At 48.4% G+C, this 20543-nt stretch overlaps 1 protein-coding gene across 5 annotated transcripts in view; it reads left to right on the forward strand.

The window, feature by feature from the left end:
- ELMO1 (engulfment and cell motility 1) overlaps positions 1-20543 on the forward strand; it is a 468564-nt gene that overhangs the window by 416508 nt on the left and 31513 nt on the right. For all 5 annotated transcript variants that reach the window (XM_053925918.2, XM_053925919.2, XM_053925917.2 and 2 more), the window contains 2 exons: positions 13827-13990; positions 20297-20409. In XM_053925918.2, coding sequence (XP_053781893.1) covers positions 13827-13990; positions 20297-20409 — 277 coding nt within the window. The remainder of the gene's footprint in view (positions 1-13826; positions 13991-20296; positions 20410-20543) is intronic.

Below are 20543 nucleotides of genomic sequence, written 5' to 3' on the forward strand. Positions count from 1 at the left end.
CAGAACATTGACTCTGTAATATCACTGGACTCGAGAACAAATTATATCCTTTAGGAAATCATTTCACTTGTTTTTAATAAACAAGAGCATTTGTGCTGTAGCAATAAACATTACCTCTAAAAAAAATTCTCCCTTACTTTCACTCAAATTATAATTCTAAGAAAGTTCCTTCAACATTAGTTATGGTTAGAATTTCCTTCTCAGAGTTAAAAAAAAATCGCTGAGCCCTGGCTGGTGTGGCTCAGTGGATTGAGCTCCAGCCTGCAAACCAAGGGATCGCTGGTTTGATTCCCAATCAGGGCTCATGCGTGGGTTGCAGGCCAGGTCCCCAGCAGGGGACATGTGAGAGGCAACTACATACTGATGTTTCTCTCCCTCTCTTTCTCCCTCCCTTCTCCTCTCTCTAAAAATAAATAAATATTTTTTTAAAAAAGCATTGAAATTTTAAGGAGAAAGGTGATTGTGTTCTACATCAGAAGGTCTATCATTTGACCCAGGAGACCTCTGTCTCCCCACTGTTTCATTAACTTAACAAACGTGTCCACTCCTTCTGAGTGTCTGGCACTATTCCAGGGCCCGTGACTTGGTCCTGACCATGGGCAGCACCACATCCAGCGGTGTTAGTACTGGCTTTGATCTCCAAGGTGGTGAGACGGGAGTGCTGTTTAGACACTGGATTGAGCGACTTTCACAAGGACATAAACTTGAACATAAGTTCATGCCCTGAAAGGACTTGGGCTTGTCCTCAAAGAAATTCCGTGAGGGGGAATAGGACACTTAAGAAAATCGAATCCAAAGTTAGGGAACAGTCGGATGTGTTAGGTAAGGTTTTCTGTTGCTCACCATCATGGGTTCCGGCAGCAATGGGGGATGGGTACCACTGTGAATCCCATACTCCGTGTTTTGGTAGTGGCTGCATGCAGACAGAGTCCTGGGCTCTTCAGGAAGAAAAGGTGCTGTGATAGATCAGCGATGCCTGTCATTGGCAAGGACTAGAGGAATGAAGGTACATAGAACATAGAATTGCCATAGTGCTGTTTCCTCCAAAGGGCCCATCATTAAGGGACCACATTCAGATGAAAACACAGCAGACCTGGTGGATTTCTGGAAACTGTGGGAACAGCTGCCTTCATCCAGCTGTGCGGGGTGTAGTGACTGAGCAGAGAGGAAGAGGCATTGAGTGGAAAAACACCGGAACCATTTTCAATCTTCCTTGGGTGCATTGGCTCTAAACCATGAAATAACTCTCAGGATTTTGCAGACTCAGAGCACTCTGGGCTGTTTTAATTGTCTCAGCTTTATGGCTATAGTGGTTGACAGGTTCTCCTTTAAAGATAACAAACGGCTCACAATTACTTTAGTTTGGAAAGTGTTCTGCTGCCCTGGGACACTGTAATAATGGACCATGGAAAGAAAAGGCCTGGGGATTTATGAGGTGCCCCAATTTACAGCCATCTGGGAGAGATCCGGGAGCGTCGGGATGGCGGTGTGCTAACCAGAGTTCATCTGTCACTGCTACTGTTGTAAGCCCTCTCTTTCCCTCTGCTTACAGGCGTCACAGAGGTTCGACCCCAGCCTTTGTAAGACTCCCCAGAAATCATTTTTTAATGTGTAATTCAGAAATCAAATCTGCTTGACCTTCGGTTTACTGGACTGAAGGGGAAATTATCCAGGTACAGAAAACTGTAAAATCCACTAGTGATAAAAAGACAAATGTGGGATAGTCTCTTCTTTCAAAGGGCTCAAGTGCCTAGTGGGAGTCAGTAGTGAATACATAATTCGAATACACTCCGAGAAGTGCAGTTGTTGAGGCAGCAAAGGGGTAAGAATAGCTATATATTTGTATGCATAAAAATCTGCACTCTGCTTAATAATCACTTTGTTCTCTCTGTCCCCAAATTATATTGACAACCCATACCCACAAAAGCACTTATTAAGGTCCAATACTACTCTTTGTTTACAACTTCCCTTTCCCTCTCTGACCTTGAATTTCACAAGGGTGAGCTCTGGATCTGGCTCTTCGTGTTGCCAGCATTTACCCAGTGATTAGCGTATATGATATGCCTAGTAAGTGTTAGCTGAGCTGACACAGGATGGAATAATTGAATGTATACTTCTAACGAGTCTAATGCAATACCAGGAACTGACCATTTATTAGATAAAATTTAGAAAATCAAAACACATTTGCTTAAAATAGTCTGCTGATTCTGAATTGATTTAGAAATCAAAATGCAGACCATGATGTTTTACATTTCTCAGCAAAGGGCTCTCCATGTAAAACGACACGCTGTTGAGTTGATGACTACTCAAAAGAAGAATATTTGAAGGAGAGTGGCAAGAACAGCCCCTCCCTGTCCATATCAGAGTTGAGACCAGTGGACTCCGTGAAATTCTAAGTCCCCCCTGTGTGGTCATCTCCCCGGGCCAGTCTATCTGCTGAACAGCATCACCAACACCTTCATTTTGGTGACGTGGTCCTTCCTCAGTGATCCTGATTTCGCTTCAGTTCGGCCACCTTGCCTGGTGGTAGAGTTACCTTATGGGAGCCAGACTTCGCCTCTTCCACCCCGAATTCCCCCTGGCCTTGCCTGAGCAGTCTGCTTACCAGAGGTGTACTCAGTCTGTCTTCCGGAGGGGCAGACTGTCCCATTTCATTTGTCACCACTTAATAGGTTATGTAAAGCATGCTGAGAGGTCTAAATATGTGAGGTTAGGGTTTCGTCCTCTGTGTGAAAGAGTAGACAGTCCATTTATTTCTTAAGAGGGACTAATTTTAGAGTAGTTTGAGGCTAATTTATCTGCACCCACTGGTATTTCTCTGTCCATTTTCCTTTTAGTTCCATCGTTCACTCTACAAATACCTATGAAACCAATACTAGATGCTGGACACATAGAGATGAATTGGGTAAAATCCCACCATCCACAGAGATTGAGACACACCAGGGGAAATGAATGTGGGAGCAGACAGTTACTGTTCACTCCTTTTTTTCAAGACTTACCAGTGAATGAGTGAAGAAGGGGCACTGAGTCGACCTCAGATTTGTTGGTAAAGAGTCCGCGATGTCTAGGGACATCTGTGGACGCCCCCTGCCCATCAGTAGAGACAACAGGCAGCTTTGAATCACTCAGCACTGTGTTTCTTTGCATCATGATTGTGTATCTTGAAAGAGAAAAATTCTTTCTGGCCATTATTTCTTTAATGGAATTCCTCCCCTCTTTTGGGGGGGCTCCTCCTGAGATTCAGTCCTCCCCCACCTCCACCCCCATGTGGTCAGCCATGGCTGCAAGAAAACGGCACCTCCATAGTGACCCCAGTCTGGGAGGCTTGCCCAGTAAGAAGCTTGTTCTTCATGACTTAAGAAGATCGGCAGTAGACGTTGCTTTCCTCATCCAGACTTGGCCGAGTATGGCTAAGTTTGATAAGCCAGCATTAAAAACCCATTAGTAGTATAATTATTAAACATCTGTAGCCATTTCCCCCCAACTCTATTGAATACTGTTGGACCCTATTGGAAGAGTTTTTCAACCTTCTTTGCAAGAAAACTAGTCCTGTTAGTTTCTGCCTCTCTCACCGCACACACTCACATATTTTGATCGACTTGTTTGACATGTTGGTTATTCAAAGATGTGGCTTAAAAGCCACCCACTCATGTGCTTTGCCCAGACTTGGCTTGCTGGAAGCTCCATCAGACACTGAGAGAGTAGCTTCCTGGGGCCAACCAGGGCCTTCAAATAGCTAACCAGCCAATCAGAGCTGATTGCTGTATTAATTAGTCCTTGCTTGGTGGCAAAAGGAAGGTTGGTCACACAGCTCTCTGCCTCAAGGCTGCCTCAAGAGCACGCTGCAGAGAGAAGGCAGCAACCCCAAACCTCGCCTTTCCCGTCCCCTTTCGGGGACTGACTCCCTGTGGATGCTGAAGACAGAGAGAGGGGTGGTGCGTCCATATCCGTGGATCTTTGGCAGTCCCAGCCCTAATTGATTTTAAGATGAATTGCTGATGGAAAGGTTTTGTTTTGTTTTGTTTTTTTAAATACTGCCTATAAGGATGCCTTAATCCTTAAATTAAAATGCCTGCTGGTGAGGAGCAGGCAGCTTTAGGGCCATGTGTCTTCGTCTTTGAAACGTGAAATTGCCCAGTCATCGTGGGCATGCAACCCTGGCTCCAGCGTGGTATGTGAGTTCTTTCAGGGGCTAATGGCAGAGCCCTCAAAGCTCTCAATTCAGACTGTGATCAGATCATCAGGCTGCTCGAAGCTGCCTGAACATCACTCCCCACCACCATCGGATTCCTAATTTATTAGCCACTGAAATCCAGTGGGCGTTCTCCAGCAAGGGAGCGGGGTGCTGAGCAGCTAGCTACCTCCCTAACTGCTCTAGGGCCATCTGCTCTGCTCTCAGGGTGAGTTTGAAAAGTCACCTTTCATCCTCTCTCTAATAATAGTCCTCTGGCAGCTCCCAGGGCCGTCTGCACCCTGCCACACAGAGGACTGCCGGCAAGGGAAGCTACGGGCCTGTGTCTGGGAACACTGATGCTGGTTGCTACCTGAGGCATTGGCTTAAGGGAAGACAGCAGCTGCCCTTGCTAAAGTGGGTCTCTCTCCACCTGCGGACATCCAGGCAGGCCAGTGTGCTCGCCATGGTGGCTGCCTCAGCAAGAAGCAGCCCAGAGAAAACAGTCTGGCCCCCAAGTGGTGGTGGCTTCTGAGGGGCCAACCCACTCATGCTCTGAGTGGATGGGGTCTCCTGACCATCTATCGGACTGTCCCAGGTGAGAGCACGCATCCTGTCCGTGCCATACCTAGGACCTGGGGACCAGGCCTGGGGGAGCCGAGAGCTTGGCTCCTCACCTGACCCGCACTGGGGACTTTGGAGGGCAGGAAGCATGTCCCTTCTCTGTTCCTGGAGGGGAGCAGTCATTGCCCCTTCCCACTTCCTCACACCCCCTCGTTTGGACTAGAGGCCTTCCACCCCAGCTTCACACTCACGCTCCCCCAGGGCCTTTGTAGAACGTGACCAGTGTCCAGAACCCATTCCAGACCATGTGAATCAGTGGCATCTCTAGGGCTGAAGTCAGGCAAAGGCATGTTTTAAAGTTTATTGTAGACTGCGGTTGAGAATTACAATCTTAGAGGCTATTGTTTTGTTTTAATCACTTGATGAGTCCACCAGTTATAAATTAACTGGATATTTTCCCAATAACTAATGCCTGATTGGACTGTACACACTCTGTGTATAATAGTAAGCAAGGGGCACTGTTCATGATGTTGTGGTACAGTCCCTGAGGGGACAGTAGGTGGCAATAGCACCAACTTCCGGGGCAGGCAGCAGGACAGGGAAGGACGTCTAGGCTTGCAGGGTGAGCAGGTTTTAGAAGGAGGGCTTCAGCCACAGGAGGAAGGAAGAGCACACAGCAAGGCATGGGGTGAAGTTCAGAACACGGAAGTGATCTCAGTGTGGCTGGACCACGGAGTACACGGGGCAGTGTAGAGGGGGCATGTGCCAGAGGGGGCGGTGGAAAGTCACCCCGGGGCCCATGTGGTCACACTAGAGAGGCTGGTCTTCACCTGCAGTCAGTGCTGGACCACTGCAGGGGGGTGTTTAATTGAATTGAATGTATCGGGGAGGCATTGGCTAATAAGATTACATAGGGTTCAAGGGCCCAGTTCCATGACACGTCATCTGTGCATCGCATGTGTGCTCTCTACCCAGAGTCCAGTCTCCCCCATCACCACATATTTGACCCCCTTCACCCTCCTCATTTCCCATCCCCCAGTCACCGCCGTACTGTCGTCTGAGTCTGTGAGTTTGTTTTGTTCATTATTCATTTGTTGCTTTCCGCGTTAGATACCACACAGGAGTGAAGTCACGTGGTTCTTGACTTTTCCGTCTGACTTGTTTCACTCAGCATGATGCTCTCAAGATCGATCCACGTTGTCACCGATGGCAGCATTTCATCCTTTCTTGTGTCTGAGTGTGTTCCTTTGCGTACATGCGCCACATCTTCTTTAGCCAGTCATCAGTCGGGGCACCCAGGTTGTCTCCATGTCTTGGCCGGTGTGAATAAAGCTGCAGTGGACTCACGGGCACATATCTGGGGTGTGAGCAGGTGAATGATGTGATCAGATTTGCATTTTGGAAATGCCCCCACCTCCACCTCTCTGAGGTGAGGGAGCTAGAGGGGGCAGAGTTGAAGGCAGAGACTGGGGGTGACCGGGACAAGGGATGGGGCAGGGGTCCAGGGAGGGCTCAGGTGGAAGAAACAGGTACTCAAAAAGTGAGTCGCCATGACACTGCTCCTGAAAACTGAGACCCTCAGAGCAAAATTCCCAACCTTAATGAACACGCAGGTGCCCAAGCCCAGGTGTGTCCATTATTTTGATCACTGCTACATAGTTTTCCTTCACTCGCGTGAGATACAGAGAACGGGCCTTGACTGTCAGCAGTCTGCGTTCCAGACTTTGAGTCTACAGTGAACTGTCCTTCTTCTCAGTTCTTGGGTGCATACCTTGGCTGTTGATGTGATCCACAACAAGCCAGCTTAGAGAGGAATGGTGACAGTGACCTCGCAGCCCACGTCACACCCAGCACCAGCCTTTGGCTCCGAGGGAGGTCACCATCTCCTGCTCGGCCCGATGCCCACAGGAGCTCAGAGCTCAGAGCTCAGAAGGCTGTTACCCACTGGAGGAACACAGGCAGAAGCTACCTGGCTGGCGAGTGCTTACTATTCTTGCGTGTCACCTTTAGACCTGTCCTCTGTGATGTGCAGAGGAGCTGTTTTGCATTTATTAATAAACAAAATGTTTCAACTCCACCTGTATAATTGAGGACACAAGATGGAATCGAGAGGGAGCTGGAGGTGGCGCCCTCACTGAGCTGAACCTCTGTGATGTCCAGGCAGATTGTGTTCATTTCCATTCAGCCTGACCCCACAGGGCCCTGGAGAGTGGGCCTTTCCCGGGGGCCTGCCCTACTCAAGACCCCAGCGGGAGGTGTCATGGGGGGGAGCAAGGACAGGCCAAAATACCTTCAAAGCCCTGAAACCATTCAGGGAGAGAGGTGAGAACACTGTTTCAAAAAAAAAAAAAAACCTCTTCACTCTGTCGGAATCAATTCTGTTCAGTCCAGCCTAAACGTGATCATCTCGAAGGCCCTGCACATATTACAAACACCTCTGTCTCATGAGGTTGTCTGCATGCTGCAAGAAGGGACTGTGCCCTTGAACAGACTGTTGGTAGGACGGTGGTTCACAGGAAACCTCCTAACGACAGGTGTGCTGCACTGGGGGAAATGCTCTGCATCTCCTAGACGTGACTAAGGGTTGTCACCTTCATTGCGCAGATGAGAAAGTGGATTCAGAGAAGCAGAGTGTTTGGGCCCCCCTGAGGAAGGGAGGGGACTTTGAGTGCTGCCCAACTCTAAAGCCAGGTGGCTTTCCTCCACAGCAGGGGCTTGGCAAACCACCCCTGCAGGCCAAGCCCAGCCCACCAACTGGTTGTTTAAATCCTGTTTTAGTGGAACACAGCTACGCCCATTCATTTACTTGTCTGTGGCTACTTTCCTGCCACCACAGCAGAGCTGAGTCCTTGCAATAGACCCTGTGTGGCCCTTAACGGAGTCGGCCAACCTCTGCCCTACGCCACACCGCCCCTCAGTAAACGCAGAGAACTTAAATGCTGCTCCGCGGACCCAGAGGGCACTTCCATCCTTCTCTCCCCTCAATTTAATACACTTGACACCACTTAGCAAAAACCCTCCTTGGCAGTGCACTCCCCAGCTGTGCAAAACTACAAAGTAAAACCATCTTCAGTTTCCAGGAGGTGTCCTAATTTTTGAGGCCTCTGGGCAGGAAGTGGGTCGGGGGATGCTGACAGCCTGCATCTGGGACAGTAACTGTCCCTGACAGGTGAGTCACCAGTTTTTACCCTAACCTCCTCCTTTTTCTGGGTAAGGCCTCTTCTCCCCGCTCGTAACCTTGGAGAGCAGCACCCCCAAAATGCTCCCAGCCCCCAGGAAGTTATCCTGACTACACACAAGCCCTTGGGGGTCTCCCTTGCCCAGACCCCACTCTCCAGGCCAAATCCCTCTAATTTTTTGGTCTTGGCAAGCCTTCAGGCATCTGGCTTGTGTAAGGAATGTACCTGGGGAGAAAAACAGCCCAGTCCTGAAGTACAGTGATGAAAACTCTCCCATGGGAGTCATTTTTTAGCTGGGCGATGTTGGTGTCTGCCTTTCCCAAGACCACCTTTTTTCTTTGTTATGAAGATAAACTTGTTTCATGGGGCACCACTGATGGGGTAAACTGACCCCCTGTTCATGGCCATGCCCAGCACCATGGACTGCTGTGGCTCCCCCAGAACCCCCCCCCACTCAGCTCCGGATTACCCCACCTGCTCAGCCTGGGAACGAAGCCCAAATGACCGCTGGACCCCTCAGACACCATGGCAAGGCTTTGCAAACCGGGTCTACAGCCTTATGGTTCTGTGAAGGATGTATTTGTTTAATTCTAGAGATCCAAAGTGGGAGCCAAAGAATCTTTGGCATCGAATGTGTCGATCAATATTACAGTCTGAAGGATACTGAACTGAGTTCTGTGGTCCACAAATACAAATAAGCCATTCCCGCCCTCTGGGGATTTACAATCTAAGCGGGGTGACAGGTACACCAATAGCTACCCTAACTGCTTTCCAGGGTTACAATGAGAGCCACTGTAGATGCCATACTGAAGGCTCAGAAGTGGCACCGGATGTTGGCCGAGCTCAGGAGCTTTCCCACTTGCCTGTGCGTCCAAATCCCCTGGACAGGCTGTTGAAACAGATGTAGAGGGCTGACCCTATACATCAAACACTGTTCTGTATAAGGCACTTGAACATCTGTGGACTTGGGTGTCCACAGGATCCTGGACCAATCTCCCACAGATACCAAGGGATGACTCTACCAGCATGCTCGATTCTATTCAGGGATGCCCAGTACTCACACCTTTAACCCAGTCATCCAAGGAGACCAAGGGTTTTCTCCATTTGAAGGTCAAGGTTTTGTGGGACCCTGGCTTCTTTTGTAGCATACCCTGTTACATCAGAACACACGCTCCAAGAACTCCCAAAACACTCCACAGGCACCATTCAGACCCTGATGAAGAGATCAGTCGATTGCAACAGTGAATGCAAATTCTAGGAGCACGACCTCTTTGATGTCTGTGGCAAAGCGCGTGCTGTAATTAAGAAGCTTCAAGTGCATTGATTTGCTGATGCCCCTGCAACATCGTCCGTAGGTTTCTCAAACAATGATAAAAGGTCTGATATTTTCCAAAGAGGACAGAGTTAAGGACAGTGTTGTGAGAGTCTTGATTTAAATCACATGGAGCATTAACAGAGATTTCATTTCATTAATTATAGCTCTTGGAGAAGATACTTTGCAAAGGATTAGCGGATTCTTTGATCTATATATAACTCTTTTGTCTTCTTTAAAAAAATCAATGGCAACTCTTGCCAGGGTCATTTTCCTTGTCACACAGAGTGACCATAGAACATCCTGGAGGCAGTGCTGAACAAAACTGAAGTCAGCTCAGCAAAGCCCATCTTCGGTTCTAGCAGACATCTGTTCTGTGCTGCGTATACTCACCACTTCAGTCCCTCTCCCTGGGGCCATGGCGTCTGCCCCCTTATCCTATCAACCTACTCTTGGAAAAGGGCCTATGTTTTCTCCAAGCTGAAGTATAAATGATTGTGGGAAGTGTAAAGGATTGTTCTACTTATGGATTCTTGCATCTAGCTGGAATCAGAGTCTAAAGCTAAAGGAATGAAGCCCTCAGTGGATTTTAAGCATAAAATATAAGCAGGAGCTACATACGGGATTATCAGCATTTCCATGCAAAGGTACAACTGTGAGAACATAATGAAGATGATTTTCTAAAGTTCTTTCTTATTGAAGGAGCTGTGAGTTTTCTATCCAGCTTCTTTCTTGTCCTTCTGGATCCGGGCAACCTCAGCCCCACAAGCTTGTGTCCCCTTGGCCTTCGTTATACTTATAGGGACTTTTGGTTGCAAGTGATTAGAATCCCATTCAAACCACCAAATGCCAGGATTGGACTGACTTTGGGATGAGTATGGCTTAACCATTATTAACACTCTTACACACACGTCTGCCTTTCTTCCGGCTGGTCCTGATGTCAGCGATCTCATTATCTCCCACTCTGCTGCAGATTAAGGGCCGCTCTGACGGTTGTCAATTTGAGAGGAAAAGAGCTTGCCTCAGCTCTGCATTGAGTCGGAAAGTCTGGGGAAAGGTGCTGACTGGTCAATAGTGGGCCCATTGTGTCTCATCAGAGGTGGTCTGGCAATGATCATTTCCGTGACAGCGCCTTAAGGAGACACGTGAACTAAGGAGTCACCTGGGACCCTGAGTTTTCATTTTCTCACCTGTAAAATGCAGGAAGTGGAGCAATGTCTAAAAGTCTCCCCACTTTAACCTGATTGTGTTTAAAATTCACTTTTCCATTTTCGGTGTTCTGACTGCTATATCTTTATCTCTGCTGTGTGTCTTGCCTCCTGCCACAAGGTCACATGACATTGGGAGACGATATTTATCTCCTTCACTCAACTCTGAGTTTCTCTGAGTGGGGAAAGAGGCAGCGTCCAAGGTGCCCCCCACAGGAAAGGGCAAAGTGTCATAGATCAGCCTGGACTAGGCTTAACCACTGTTTCTGCTGCGGGATGTGAGATGGCCATGATTTCAAATTCTGTAAAGCATCCCCAATTTAGCATTCTGCCTGAGTGAAAAAGGAAACAGGATTAGGTGGAAGGTCAACTGGCAATGTCCCTGTCTGCCGTTACACCGGGGACACGAAACAGTGATTGTGTAACTGGTTCCAGTTCAGATGCAGCCCTGGTTCAGCGGGGCTAAGGTGTAGGAGCCCAAATCATTCATCTATTTCCACACCATTGGGCACGCATTCTTCCTGTAAATCCCAGATGGCACCTTCTCCGAAAACCCTCCCCACCTGCCAACCAAGTCCATCAGCCCATCTTCTCTAGCACATGCACACTTCTGCTGTGATGGCCTTAGCTCCATCTAGCTCACTTGTCAGACCACTAGTTCACAGAAGGCAAGGGCCAGACTTTGGTCACCTTGGAATTCCCAGCATGGACGTACCCGAAGTAGTCAGTGATGTTCTCTGTGTCGACGTCACAAATCACGCTTCTCAAGAAAATAGTAATAGCTTCTATCAATACAGTTTGATTAATGTAAGCTAATGACCAGCTGTGTTAGATGGCAGGGAGCAACCCAGCCACAGGAATGAAAACTTTCATAAGGCAGGGGTCCAGAGGATAGTCGACTCGATGCATTCACTCCACGGCGGTCACCAACCACCATGTCCCAGGACAGGCGTGGCACACGAGTCTTCTGAGAGCAGTGGCATCTGCTGGATACTGCAGATCCATGAGTCAATGATCTGTCATCTCTCAGGTTGTCTTCTGAACTCACCTGAGACTTCTGCCATTAGATCCACTTTTGTGATAAGGTACTACCTCCCAGAAAGTGCCTATGAAAATGTGATACGTTACCTCATAGAGGATATTCTCACTGTAGACTTGGATTCCTAAAACTCAGAAGCATGTAAGGGCAAGTGAGAGTTGATATCACTTGAAAGCAGATTTTTTTTCCTTGTAGATATCTATGACTCATCTTACCCTCAGTTCCGCCATTTTCAGTTGACAAGGGTGTCCCAGGTACACAGGCACATGCAAATGGTGGGTATGCGGATGATTGGAGAGTACAGATACCTGGCATCTCTGCGTTAGGGGACTCATGGGCCTGTGGGTGCCCCTGAGGCCTGATGGTAACAGGTTTTAGTTTTGCTGCCAAGGAGGATCCCCTTTCTCCTCCTGCCTCCTAGTATCCTTAGACCCCTTCGGATCACTGGACAGCCCTTGGGTGAATAAGAGAGATGCACACTTGGAGAAAGAAACGTGGGCAGACAGCTTCACCACCTGCACCCCTGGGGAAGGGAGACACCATTCAGCAGGGCTCAGCAAGTGTTGGGAGCGTGTTCCAGCCACCTAGGACTTCCTGATGCGGTGAGATTTTCCCATCAGTCAGCAGTCAGGCGGGTTTGGAAGTCCTACTTTGCCGCAGCATCTTGCATGCCGTACAACTGTCAGCTGTGTTACAACAACATTTCATGCAAATGGCGTCTTGGTGGGACAGTCAGTGAGCAGTCGCTACCTACCGTAACATGCGTGAATTGTTGAATGACCAATGATTAGAAGCTGTAAGGAGTGCACTGGGATCACATGTGCAGTGACAAAGGGTGAGCACTACCCCACGGCTGTCCACGTCGTATGCTGTATCCGCCGTACTGGGCTAGTAGTAACTTAGAATTCAACTAGATGTGTGTGGCCTTGGACAAGCCCTCCATCCTTCTCAGTCTCGGTTTCCTTGTCTTTAAAACAGTGGTGATGACACCTAGCTGCTGTGTGGGAGGGAGAATTACCTGAGGTGGGGAGCAGAGGAGTGCCTGGCACAGAATGCAGCCCATAGTGAGGGGTGCTGGTGAGTTTCTCCTATCTCTAAGTCGCTACACTGCCCCTGAGGGTGTTGGCCAGAGCGGCAGGGGAGTAGAGTGTTCACAAGCCTGGGTCTAAACCCCAGCTCAGCCACCTACCAACCAGCTATATGATTGTGAACTAGGCACTTAAATGTTTCTCTCAAAGCTTCAGTTTCTTCATATGTAAATGAAATGACATAATATCTACCTTATAGATCTGAGTGGATTAAGAGAGGGAACATAAATAAAGCACCTACCATAGTATCTGGCACATAGTAGATACCTTATCAACAGTCGCAGATGTTTTCATCTCTAGTGGAGGGTTAAAAAAAGCAGAAATATTATTGTAAATCTGGCCTGGCAGGAGGCTCGGCTGGTTGGAGCATCATCCTGTACACCAAAAAGTTGAGAGTTTGATTCCCACTCAGGGCATGTATAGGAGGCAACCAACTGATGTTTCTCTCTGTCTCTCTCCCTCCCTTCCTCTCTCTCTGAAATCAATAGAAACACATCCTTGGGTAAGGATTAAACAAAAGCTTTTTGGGAAAAAAAGGTTAGTTAAATCTCTTGGATGCCTTTGAGTGTCTCCTGATCTGTTCCTGCTTCCTCTGCCCTGGTGAAGATGAGTCCGTATTAACAGGCAATGGTTAATTGCCTTCTACAGGCTAGGTCTGTCCTGAGGCTGCAAATTACCACATCCTTCCTTTTTCTTGAGGCTCCCAATGAGATATGTCTCTTCTGATTTACTAAGACTTCAAAGAGGCCATGCCACATGCACGTTTCCAAATGCATCATTTGCATGAACACTCACACCTTAACTAGATGGGGAAAGCATTCTGTGGGGAGCGGGGGTGGACATCGGTTCCTATTCATTTAAACTGGTGCCAACCAAACTTTCCGTTCATTGTGTCTCAGTGATTTTCTCCTGGAAAAAATAATATTCATGCAGAGGTCTAGCTGTTGCTTGGGCTTCTTCCATTCTTGAGTTTGCATTGCTTATAGTGTTCGTTCAGTAGCAGTCACATAACATAGGCATCCAGTGGCGCGCTCCTCCTACCCCAAGCCTCTCTGTCCCCAGCTCCGACCCATCTCCTCCTTCAGTGATACAAAAGAAAATGGAAGACACACCTGATGGTAGTTTACTCTTCGGCAAAGCACGCTCAAGGTTTGGGCCGAGAGTGCACACACAGGGGCTCACAGAGGCGGGGAGCTGTAAACTGGAGGCTTCTCTGAATGGACAAGGTCAACCCCAGAACATCATGGTCTTCCTTTAATCTACAGGTAATGCAGGTGGTGAAGGAGCAGGTTATGAGAGCTCTTACAACCAAGCCTAGCTCCCTGGACCAGTTCAAGAGCAAACTGCAGAACCTGAGCTACACCGAGATCCTGAAAATCCGCCAGTCTGAGAGGATGAACCAGGAGGATTTCCAGTCTCGCCCGATTTTGTAAGTTCCCCACCACCTCCATCGCCTTGAAGGCTCTGACCCGACATGTCCCCACCTGCGAGAAAGGGAAAGCCTCTCTCACAGCAGGGCTGTGTTGGGAAGTCTTTATGGGAGGCCAGCAGAAGACTTTCTGAAAGATCTCAGTCCACTCATGAAGTCGGAGCAGCTCCCTGAGGGAGGCTGGGCAGGTGGGCTGAGGGGCAGGTGGGCACAGGTGCTGGTCAAAGGATCTAAACCAGGAAGTGGCCCAGTTACTGCTGAGCCCTCTAAGGAGTTGTGGCTGAAAATTTGAGGTCCTTTTCTAACATTGGGAACTAATTCTTTTGCCCTCGAAGCTACATTCTGTGTCAGTGCCTGTGAGTGGCAGGATGCTCTGGCCCAGCCAGACGGAGGCCCACTGATAATGAAAGCAATATAAGCTCTCAAGTAGTGAGGCGGGAGGGGGGGGGGACCACTTGAGAGGAGGAGAGATCCACTTCGCCCGGCCCTGTTGGCTCTGCTTGACATCCCGTCATACTGCTCTTGTGACTGTCAGCCGACAGGCCTAAGGCAGAGAGGCAGTGGCCCCCTTTTCATAGGACTTGGCATCAAATATATAGTTTTATGTATCTCCATCTTTAAGGTGTTCTGAGCCTTGGACAGGAAGACTGGTTTGCTTCATCTTTTCGTAGAACTGGCCTGTTTATCTTCCCTTGTCTTTTTCTAGGAAATACGCCAGTTTTGTTCCCCTTATAATTTATATGGAGGAAAATAGGGAAGGGGGGATGGAGGGTAAGAACAATTATTCTCATTCTGCCCTCAGAAGACTGGACACAGCTTCTTTTCCACTTTTGTGTGAAGCCAGCTCATATAACGTAGGTATCCTTGTGGAGCCCACCTTAAACCTCTCTATCCATCTGTCTGTCGCTCTGTTTCTGCTTCTTTTCCTTTCTGCCTCTTTTTCTGTTATTTGCTCTTATATATTTGATGTTTTTAATGCTTGGCAATTTGTGAAGCACCTCCTTTTGCTCTTTCGTTTTCTCCTGTCCGTGCAAGATAAGCAGCTCTTACCACGTTCAAGGACCAGGATGCAGTCTAGACAGCTGGAGACCTGCCGCAAGCAGAAGAACCAGGACTTAAAGTCCAGCCACTAATCCCTCCACTAAGCTTTGTCTGCCTCACCAGAGTTCCTTTGCCAAGTGCCAGATTAAGATGAGGCTTTAAAAATTGCACAGGTCTGAAAAGACAGTAGCCAAGCGATAACATCAGCTTGGCATTCGTTTTCAAACCTGAAAGAGTCACCTTTAGAAACAGCATAGCAGAGCCGCAGACTCTCAGGGGGATGAAGTTAGGCAGTGGTGCTGGGGGGTGGGGGGGATTGGGGGATGAGGCTTCCCACACTGAGCGCCAGCCCATTCTTCCAAGGTGCACTGCTCCAGTTTTGCATGGGACCTCGGTGACCAGGTGACAGCCAGAAGTACTTAGCACAAAGCACTTTGGATAAGTGACCGTCTCCTCAGAGCTACAGCGTCTCACTTGCAGGGAGGGACGGCGGTGCCTTGCCCCATGCCAGGGCCTCTGGGCCTGAGGCCCTGGAGTTTATAGTATCTGCTTCATCAGCTGGGTCAACGTAAGGTGACTTTCCTGTGCTTCTGACTGCAGTTCTTAGCACCTAAAGGGAGACTTGAGGAACCACTTTAGTTAAGGCCAAGTGATTCTAAATTAGCATTTGACCATGACTTTGTTCCAAGGAAGGATGGTAACTGCCCGTCAAGTGTGACTACTTTGCTTCTGCTTTGGTGTCATAGCTTTGCTTCCCACGGCTCTGCCTATGACACTGTGAAGTTCTTCTTCCCTCTTTTCCAAGAAGCTCTAGTCTTTACGGTGATGCTATCAGGGGAAGCAATGTAAAAGTGAAGGAAACCTCCTGCACGTCTGGAACTTCGGCACCGTCACTTGGCCATGGGACGGAAAAGCAGCCATGGTTCTCGTTATAGTTGCGTTAAAGTCCTAACGCCTTTTCAGAAGCTATGGCATTTAAGGGGAGAGGCGTGCCACAGCCTAATTGTTATCTCAGCCCCCAAAATGGGCAGGTGGGAGCCAGCCTCCAGCGTCTTCTCTGGTGATGATTCATCTGTCAGAATGAGCCACTAGACAGGAATTCACTGTGAGGCAGGAGGAAGCCTAAATGCTGCCCAAATGTCTCACAGCATAAACCCAAGTCCACGCAGCAACAGGCACAGACTGTGTGTGATTGCTTTTATTCATTCACTTAACAATACGTATTGAGCAGCTCCTACCTGCCAGACCCTGTCTGAGATGCTGGGGACAGGCAGTGAACCAGAGAGACTTGGTCCTGACTGTCATCCCAGGCTTGAAAGCTGGGGCTGGAGGGGTTACCAGGGCCTCTGCTCAGGGCTCTGCTGGAGGGGGCATTTGTGGGTGAGTTGTCGCGAAAGCACAAAGGAGGTATGTCTGACTCAGGTTCAGGATTATTGGCATCTGAGAGCGGAAACACACCTTTAAGGCCATCCGGTCAAGCTTTTCATTTTGCAGGTTGGGATAATGGCTTGGATGGGGCTCCCCTCTGGCTGCCTCTGTGTGGTCCTACAGCATGGTGGTCACCTCGGGGCCTTGAAGACTCCAGGAGGCATGCAGCCCATTTTAGAAAATGCTTATGCTTCCTGAGAATAAAAATGCAAACTCTGTATATGCAAATTTTTTGGGAAACGTTTTTTTCAGCAGGTTGAAGGATCTCTGTTTTGTTTCCTAGCTCTTGACTAATGATTTCAGAGAGGTGTTATTTTCTACTCAGTATGACTCTGCAGGGAACCTAAGTCCATCTACACAATTAATCTGAATTAATGAAAATCAAAAGCTTGAATACCCCCAAAACAGGCCATTAGGCACTATGGGACTTATAGTAGGGGAGACCCGCCATAGGACACCCGCCAGTGAAGATGATAGCGAAGTGTGGCCGCCCAGGCCCGGGAGCTCACAGACCCGGGCTGCATTCTGAGGCCACCTCTTACAAATGTGCTCTTTGAGGGACTCCTGGGACCCATCCTCAGCCTGTTTTCTTCACGGCTGTAAATGAAGGTGATAAAAGCATCTCCATCACTGGGTTGTCATGGGGAGTCAACAGAGTTGTGTCTGAAAAGGACTTGGCGTATTTAGCATACACCTGACACATGACAGCCACCCAGAGAAATGGTCACTCTGATTATTAGCCCATAACCCGAATTTTACAAGTTGTCATACTGTTCACACATATGTGGCAATGCTGACACTATGAATGTATTTGCGTAGGCCTCACTTTATCTCAGGAAGTCCAGTGAGAGTCGGCGAGGAAGCAAAAGTAAAAACAAATAGGGGCAGAAACAAGGCTTTGCACTCTCCCCGCAGGTGGGCTGCAGGCTTTGCTCGAGGCGGCCGCCTCGCCAGTGCTAGTGGGGCAGGCCGGTCCCTCACTCAATTTTCAGTGTTCAATGCACTTGACAAAGACCTAGCAAGTACCTGCCACAGGCCAGGTACTATTCCGTGTGTTGGTGATTCAGCAGTGAAGAGAACAGACACAATTCTCACCCCTGCTGTGATTATATTTTAGTGGGAGAATCAGACAAGAAACATGGTAAATAGATTATAGCGCATTTTTAAAAAGATACGGGCAATGGAAATATAAAGCATAAGGGAAATGGAGACTTTATCATTTTAAATCGAATGGTCAGAGCCCATCCCTCTGGTCGAGAGAGTGACACTGAGTAAAGATGTGTAAGGGACGAAAGGAGGTTCTCTGTGTGTATTTGGGAGAAGGGTATTCCAGCAGAGAGAACCACTGGTGAAAAGGCCCTGAGGGAGGAATAGGGCCGGGTGCCCCATAAACAAAGGAACCCAGTATGGCTGGAGCAAAGCGAGCATGGGGAGAACCCTGGGAGGCAAGGCCAGCACGGTACCCGGGGGCCTGATTCCATAGGGCCTTGTTGGGGGCACAGGACTGACATGCTCTGACTTAAGTTTTAAATGATCCCTCTTGTTGCTGTATTGGGAGGCAAGATAAGAAGTTATTTCAATAATCCAACGGAGAGGTAATGAGAAGGAGAGTCCTTACTATGGATCAGATAGATTTGGAAGGTACAAAACAAAGGTGTTTCCTGATTGATTGAATGTGGGGTGCAAGAGAAAGAGGGGAGTTGAGGATGAGCTCCAGCTCTGGGGCTACACACTAAGAGACAGAGTGAGTGGAACGGGTTCAGACAGAGGCATCAGGAGTTCACCTTCGGACACATCAAGTGTGCGGCGTCTGGGCAACAGCCAAGCAGACAGTTGGGTTGAGGAGTTTGGAGTTCAGCTGAGAAGTCTAGATTAGAAACATAAATTTGGGAGTTGTCAGGATGAGGTTGGTATTTAAAGCCAGGATTCTGTAACGTACACAACAGAAGATGCGCAGGGACTGAGCTCGGAGGCCTTCCAATGTTGAGACAGGACAGAGCAGTTTCCATGAAACAGGTGTGGTCCCTCAGCCGGAAGCCTCCACAGCTCCCTTTTACATCCGGGGTCCGCACACTGGAGCTCTGAGGCTAAACCGGCACACTGCTGTTTCGGTCACTAGAGTTTTATTGGAACCCAGCCACACTCCTCCATTTACACACTGTTGACTGCTTTCACTTGACCACGGCGGAGTTAAGTCCAGGGGTTGCAGCAGACCCTGTGTGACCCACAAAGCCTGAAATTATTTACTCTCTGGCCTTTTGCAGAACAAGTTGCCAACTTCTGTTCCAGATGAATACTGTGGGGTGGCTCAGTAGGGCAGACCTCAGGTGCAGAAAAGAATCTCTGCAGCCTAGGGTGCTCTCTCTGTCTTCTGTGTACAGCCTGGGCTTGGAATCGTCACAGTGCTGGACTTGGGATTGCTCTTCACACTCTCATTTGTCAACCTCTTTTCATTGTCCTCCTTTTATTGATTTACCAGTCCTTTCGATAGAACTAGAGGAATATTTATCAAAATAAAGCCAGTGAAACCATGCCTTCCCCACCTGGGAACAGAGTACCACGGGAAGACAGATCCCCTGAAGTTCAGAGCAAGTTCAGGGTTATGGGTGTGTGAGCCTTGAATACTGTCAAATATGGAGTGTTTGGAGAATACAGTCAAAGCAAACAGCGCTGCCTTGCCCTCCGGCCCCATGCTTAGGGAGACTTGCTCTCACACTGCCTCCTTTGGGAGTCACAGCAATGTCCCAGGAAATATTCTTACTTCCATTTTACAGATGAGGAAACTGAGACTCAGATGGGCTACATGAAAGGCTCACCTTGGGCAGAGCTGAGATTGAAGTCCTAGTCTTCTGAGTTCTTGATCTCCATGCTAATCAATACTTTCAACACTACTCTGAGAGCCGGGCTCTGTTCTCCCTGTTCGGCTTCAACTAGAGCAGCTCTAGCTTTACTGGACTCAAATGCTAGGGGACTATATGAAATCTCAACGGGATTAAAAGAAATCTCTGCTCTTCAAAAATAGATTTAAAAAAACCACTGAATTCTATAGTGATATCTTTACAGCACAGTGCATCAAAAACCAAATTACATTATGTTAGACAGGATGTAAATAATCCTTAATTTATTTCATTGTTATCCTAGTCTCTGTGGGCCAGAATTGGAGATGATGCCTTGTTCCCCTTTGTAAGTGACAGAACTGAAAGCAGAATGTGGTCCTGAGGTTGGCCCAGGACTCAGTGTGTGCTGCGAAATAGTAACCGTGCCGTGGCCCGATATCCCTGTTTGATCAGATGACAAATGTCGTCTCTCAGTTTCCCTGGGGTGGGGGAGTGGGGTGCAACCAGAGATTTATTGCCACACAGAACTGAGTGGATCTTTGCATAAGTTTATATCTGTGGCTTTCTAAAATACAAGAAGAAATTTCTTGGGACACTTCTGTCTAGAAAAACATCCCTGAAGGGGCTAGTGCTTTGGTGAGTATTCTGTAAATGTCAGAAAATCTATAGAGTTATTGTAACAGAGTTATTGATGCCTCATAAATGATTCTCTAAGCAGGGGTGTCCAACCTTTTGGCATCTCTGGGCCACACATTAAATACATTGCAACACGTAATCACAAAAGAATCCATACTGTTTTGAGTAAATTTACATTTTTGTGTTGGGCCACATTCATAGCCATCCTGGGCTGCATGCAGCCCGTGGGCCATGGGTTGGGTGCCAAACTGTACCTTGGGAGGTATTGGGATGTTCATGAAAAGAGAAAAAAGAAGCTGCATGCCTCCTACCCTCCTGCCCCTGTTCTCAAGGCCTGTTACAGAATATGTGTTTATTTTCACAGGGAGCTCAAGGAGAAGATTCAGCCAGAAATCTTGGAGCTGATCAAACAGCAACGCCTGAACCGCCTCGTGGAAGGGACCTGCTTTAGGAAACTCAACTCCCGGCGAAGGCAAGGTATTGTGCCTGGTGCCACTCCACACCCTGCTAGGGTGGGCCACAGCCCGCTGCCTGGGAGGCACAGGGGCATGGTGCTGGTTTAAGGGTAGGCCATGCACCACCATCCTGGGAAGTTCAGGTGCCCAATGCAT

Source organism: Desmodus rotundus, chromosome 6, assembly GCF_022682495.2.
Source record: "Desmodus rotundus isolate HL8 chromosome 6, HLdesRot8A.1, whole genome shotgun sequence".
Classification (NCBI taxonomy): domain Eukaryota; kingdom Metazoa; phylum Chordata; class Mammalia; order Chiroptera; family Phyllostomidae; genus Desmodus; species Desmodus rotundus.